The sequence below is a fragment of the Cynocephalus volans genome, chromosome 14 (genome assembly GCF_027409185.1).
Source record: "Cynocephalus volans isolate mCynVol1 chromosome 14, mCynVol1.pri, whole genome shotgun sequence".
NCBI classification, from domain to species: Eukaryota; Metazoa; Chordata; class Mammalia; order Dermoptera; family Cynocephalidae; genus Cynocephalus; species Cynocephalus volans.
The window spans coordinates 91,661,528-91,667,527 of record NC_084473.1 but is presented as its reverse complement, the minus strand read 5'-3'; the positions used below and the strand labels follow the sequence as shown (position 1 = coordinate 91,667,527).

At 44.5% G+C, this 6,000-nt stretch overlaps 1 protein-coding gene across 1 annotated transcript in view; it reads right to left on the bottom strand.

Moving 5' to 3' along the window:
• Positions 1-1,057: 1,057 nt before the first annotated feature.
• The window catches only part of C14H2orf92 (chromosome 14 C2orf92 homolog), a 54,484-nt gene continuing 49,541 nt past the window's right edge, over positions 1,058-6,000 (bottom strand). The window contains exon 9 of the mRNA XM_063078941.1: positions 1,058-1,568. Within this exon, the coding sequence (XP_062935011.1) occupies positions 1,550-1,568 (19 nt within the window). The 3' untranslated portion in view covers positions 1,058-1,549. The remainder of the gene's footprint in view (positions 1,569-6,000) is intronic.

Here is a 6,000-nt window from a genome sequence, read left to right as displayed (position 1 = left end):
TATTGGCAAAATGATAGATCAACGAAACTGAGTACAGAGCCCCAAAATACAGCCACACAAATATGGCCTGTTGATTCTTGCCAAAGTTTCAAAGGCAATTCCATAAAGAAAGGATAGAATTTCTCTATGGTGTTCAAATGGTTTTTATGTTCAAATGGTGTTGGATCACTTGGACATACGTACATAATAATGAACTCACACCTTATACAAAAATTAATTCAAAATGGGCCATAGTTCTCAATGTAAAGCCTAAATGTATAAAATTTTAGAAGAACACATGAGTTAGGATCAGGCAAAGAAAGAGTTCTTAAATATGATACCGAAACCGTGATCCATAAGAGAAAAGATTGATGTTTAATTTCAACAAAATTAAAAACTTGTTTTCTGAGAAAAACATTGTTAAAATAATGAAAAACAAGCTTTAAACTGGCAAAAAGTATTTGAAAGTCACATATCCAGCACAGGACTTATATCAAGAATATATAAAGATCTCCCCATACCCAATAATAACAAACAAACTACCCAATTAAAAAAGAAACAAAAACATGAATAGACATTTCTCTGAACAGGATACACAGATGGCAAGTAATCACATGAAAAGATGTGTAACACCACCATCCATTAGGAAAGTGAAAATTAAAACCAAATGAGAAAAAAAAAAACCCGCCCACACTGACTAAAATGCCCATGGCAGGGGGAGAAAGAAAAGAAACCTGCAGGTGAGGGTATGGAGCAACTGGAACTCCCATCTACTGCTTGTGGGAAGGCAACCCCATGCAACCACCCTACAAAGAGTTTAACGAGTCCTTACAACATGAAATATCTACTTACTGTCTGTTCCAGAAATCCCACTATTTACTCAAGAGAAATGAAAATTTGGGTTCACACGAAAACCAATACATGAATGTTTACAGTAGCTCTATTCATAATCATCAATATTTGAAACACTTCAATGACCTTTAACCAGTATGTATCAGTTTGTGTCCAATCAGGAGACAGAGTCACATAGTAACTTAAAAAGGGAAATTTTAATATAGATAATTATTTGTCTGTAAGAGAGTGGCTGTAAAGATGTAAATAGAACTCCAAAGGGTCCCTCAGGGCTGAGGAGTGTGGAAAGGCAAACTTGGAAGGGGGCTCTCCCCAGGGCTGAGGTCAGACGTTGTTACAGAAGCAGTGGGGCAGCCTAGCCTGTGACAAAGAAGTTCTCCTGCCCACCTGGGCCAGAGCCAGTCCACGGCTGTTGGGAAAGCTGGCAGTAGACCTCTGCAGTGCAGGCAAGCCACGGCTGGCAGGAGCATGTGCAGCAAGAGGCAGGATGTGACTGGGGGAAGCTGTGGGAAACAAGGTTTGGGGTGCAGGTGAGCCACAGCTCATGTAGGGGTGCAGGAGGCATTTGGAGTGCCACTGTGGGCATGGGGCTTGGAGCGCAGTGTCCATATTGGGAGGTTGTGGAGAGGTGTTCACCTGGCCCAGGCCAGGACTGTGAGATCATTCAGAGGCTGCTTCCTCTGGCTGCACAGCAAGGGCAGAGCACCAACAGACGTCTTCACACGTGCACAGGCACACTGCAAGAAAAACAACAGAACACAGCAGTTGGAACCAGGAAGACCCGCCTGCAATGCTCCATCTACTGAAGGGCTTAACACTGCTCACTGTAAGGAGTAAATACTTCAAAGTCCAGTCCATTACACAGAGCAGGTACAGACTGGTGAGAGATAATAAATGGATAATTGGGCCAGGGTGAAATTAATAAATAGTTGTACCTGCAAACAATGCAATACTTCTCAACAATAAAAAAAAACCACTAAGACATGCAACAACTTGGATGAATGATATGGATTGTGTCCCCCAAATTTTAGGTATTAGTAGCTTGATCTCCACTCTGACTAATAAGAGGGTGGGAAATCCTGTTATGGTAATTGAAAGGTGGGGCCTTGAAGAGGTGATTAGATTGTGAGGACCACACTTTAGTGAAAGGATTAATAATGGTGGTCATGAGCATGGTTCTGAGGGCTTAAAAAGGAGAGTGCATGAGGAGGTATCTTTCTCTCTGCTCTGCCATTTTCTGCCATGTGAGACAGCTGGGTCACTATTGCCACTACCAAGGCCTTCACCAAATGTGTTTCCTGGACTTTGGACTTCCCAGCCTCTGAAACTGTAAGCAGTAAATTTCGTTTTCTTTATAAATTACCTAGTCCCAAGTATCTTGTTATAAGCAACAGAGATGGATGAATACAGTAGAGTCTGAAGGCTTTATGCTGAGGAAAAAACAGCTAATCTCAAAAGGTTACATTTCTCCATTTATATGACATTTCCAAAAATACAAAACTGCGAACAGATCTGTGGTTTCCAGGGGTTAGAGGTGGAGGAGTGTGTGACTCAAAGGGACTGTACAAGAAATTAGTAATCTGATTGTCTTGGCAACTATGTGAATCTACATCTGTATTAAAATTCATACAACTGTAAGCCGAAACATTTTATTGTATTCTAATTTTAAAATAATCTTAAAACACCCTTCCACAAGCCCACCAGGACTTCCACTGCTCCTGGTGCACCTGATGCAGGTGATACCTTCTCTGGCTCCACCTCCTCTCCTGCCCCTAATGGTAGAGTCTTTCAGTGTGACTCTAACCTAGCATTGGGCATGGCATTCACCTGGCTCATGGGGAACCAGGTGCTCACTTTTCCCCACCATGGCCCCCACTGTTTCCATCCCTCTCCCTGCTTTCCCATCACAGTTATCCCAGCCAATCTCCCACTGTCAATGATGTCCTGCTGAGGGTCACACACCAATCTGATTTTTGAAGCCTAAAAGAAAAATTTGAAACTCTCCCCAGATTTTGTTTTACTCTTCTATGTCCCAATCCCTTGAAAATTGTGAGGTTAATAACTCTTCAGCTCTGCATACCTTCAGCCAGGGGGAGCAATGTCAGACTTCCCAGCTGGCAGACAAGCCCCATATCTATGAGCTGTTCTCTGAGAGCTCTCTCACTGAGGGGGGGCTGGAGTGTCTGTTATACAGATCGCTAGGGGTTGTGAATGCTGGACCAGTGCGTTGATTCATTTTTGTGTTGCTGTAACAGAACACCTGAAACTGGGTAACTTATAAAGAAGAGGAGTTTATTTGGCTCACAGTTCTGGGACAGCGGCATCTGGTGCAGGCCTCAGGCTGCTTCTATTCATGGCAGAAAGCAGTAGGCAGCAGTGGGTACAAAATCACAAGGTGAGAAGAAGCAAGAGAGACACAGAGAGAGAGGGGGGAGGTGCCAAGCTCCTTGTAAGCAGTCAGCTCTCCCAGGAACTGTAGAGCTGAGAACTCACTCACTACCCCACCCCCCAACCCCCAGGTATTAATCTGTTCATGAGGGATCCATCCCCTATGACCCAAACAGCTCCCAACACTGCCACATTGGGGATCAGATTTCAACATGAGCTTCCGGGGGACAACATACCCAAACTCTATCGATCAGTCTGGCTGTCCTTAGCATATCCTACAGGGGTTTTGTCTAACATCTCTGTTTGGATTACAGTGCACTTGTTGCTCTCAGTCCTTGAAGTTGTGAACTCTGCCAAAATTCACAGTCAACTGGAAAAACCGAATTTAACTTCTGGTTGCACCCACGCGAAGGTAAGTTTCTGTGCCCCCTTACAAACCACTCTGTATAGGCAGGTCTCTGAGCAGAATATGCACAGTTAGTATCACCTACTGGCTAGTCTTACCTTTCTACTTGGGCTCATGGCATGCCTAGGAGGTTTTCACAAGCCTCTACAACCACAATGATTACTGAACAGGCTGAACTTACTAAGATATCTGTAGGAAATGGCTCTGTTCTTCTCCCACTGTGGCCTCACTACATTCTCCAGGGTCTCCTCTGCTTCTGCTCATCAGATCCCATGAGAAGCTATTTACGAATCAGCCACTCAACTGTGAATGGGTGATCGATCACCTGTGCAGTCACACCTTGAGTCTAATTAGACCTAACTGCAGAGGTGTGGGAGAGACAGTGCTCCAAGTCATTCTGCAAACTACACAGGACAGCCACTTTCCCCAGCCTCTTTTGTAGCTGGTTGTAGCCATGTGACTCAGTTTTTCAAGAAGGTTAAGTGGAAGTGGTAGGTGATTTCTAGACTGAGGCAATTAAGTGCAGGTGTAACTTCTGTGCACTCTCTCCCACTGCCACTGTGACCTTGGAAGCCACATGCCCAAGATGGCATTGCCACATGATAACAAAGGGCTTCCCAATCCACACTGGACTGTAATATGAGGGTGAAATAACTTACGTGATGAGCCACTGAAGTTCCCGGATGCTTTGTTACTACAGCAGAGGCTAAACTGTCCTGATCCATATAAGAGAGAAGCCGCTTCTATTCTCCTTAACATTCCAGTGCTCTTCCTAAGTTTTGTCCTCTCAAGCTCTCATGCTTTTCAGAGTTAAAGAAATTCATACTGAAACAGTCCTCTGTTGGTGGAGAGAGTCCTGATTTTACCCCATGTTGTTCTCACCTCATTTCCCGTTTGCTTCCTCCTTTTTGCTTCTCATTCTGCACTGGGTGCCTGTGACCAGGTAGTTCAGAAAATAACTATTGAACTGGACTGAGCACTGGGGCCATACCATAGGCACTGCTGCAGAAGTGAGCACCTGATGAAGAATCCACCCACCCCACTCTCAGACTTGCGCAAGCGGTATTGACAACTTAGTGCAGCGGGCGCTCTTTCCAGTGCTTTTCCAAGTGTTTCTATTTTCCTCCTCTTAAAATGAGCCAAATGTCTCTTTTCTTTTGTCAGGTAGGGAGAGTACAGACACTTCTCAAAAGGAATAGAATACATTGGAGTCACATCATTTAGCATATTTCTCAGTAAAATGAGATTTGGTGTGAGTGTGTGGAAGTGATTACCCTATTGCAAGTGGGTTTAATTGCTATAAAAAAAATCATATATACCCATCTCACATCACCTACCTCCCCGACAGACACACGCAGACATTGAACTTAGTAGAATAAACTTGGCTGCCCCACAAGGAGCGCATGCAACATGTCTTGTGGGGATTTCCCTGACTTTTCGGTTTCCTATGGATCACAGCATCTGGTCACTTTCTCCATGTGATGAGTTTCCTGCCAGATTTAGACAGAATAGCCCCATTCCTGGTACCCTACTAGTCTTTATCCTCAGACTTATATCACTAGTCCACATAAAATTGCATGAACAATCTACAACTTTTGTCTAAGAGACTTACAAAGCCTGTGCGCTCTTGGTTATTGAATTTCAGCATTGCTTAGGGCACACCCTGAGTTGAGAGGAGGTAGAGCTAATGTCTGGGCCCCTGGATTTTACCTCTGCCCCTGCCGTCCTGTGCCCCACAAGTCCTCTTCTTTACTTCTCTCACAGAAAACATCATCACTCTGATTAAAAGCCCTCTCATCTGAGCAGTAATAATGATGTTGGACCAAGAGCCATGTGCACAAATTCATTTGCCTACAATAAAAACTTATCCAAGTTGGTTCAATTATCAGAAATACTGCTTCACTATAGGAGGCTTTCTTTACCCCTGAACCCTTGACAAACCCCTGACAGACGGGTCCTGCCTGCTGGTTGACGAAAGCCTATTACCCTCCCCTTCCAGCCTCACACGCTTCTGAACCGACACATATTGTGTACCCAGCCCTTCTTTGCTCATGTTGTCTCTTATCAATGTTTTTGTTTTGTTTTGTTTTGTTTTTTGTTTTCTGTTCAGGAGCCTGCTGTCATCTACTGTCACAGAGGGGATGTCAGCCTCTCAAGCAGAGGGCAGAAATGTCTCCCCAGCTGTGGAAGTTCAGGCCAGCAGGCAGGGAGGGATCTGAGGACAGGGTGATATTTCCAGCCCACGCTAAAGAGGTGGGAATTTTTTTGTCTGGGCTCCAACGTTCTGAAAGCACTCGGGAAAACTAGGTGTGGAGGTTTAGAATCTTGCTCTCTCCTTCCAAGCCACCTTGGCAGGTTGACCAGGTACTGCAACA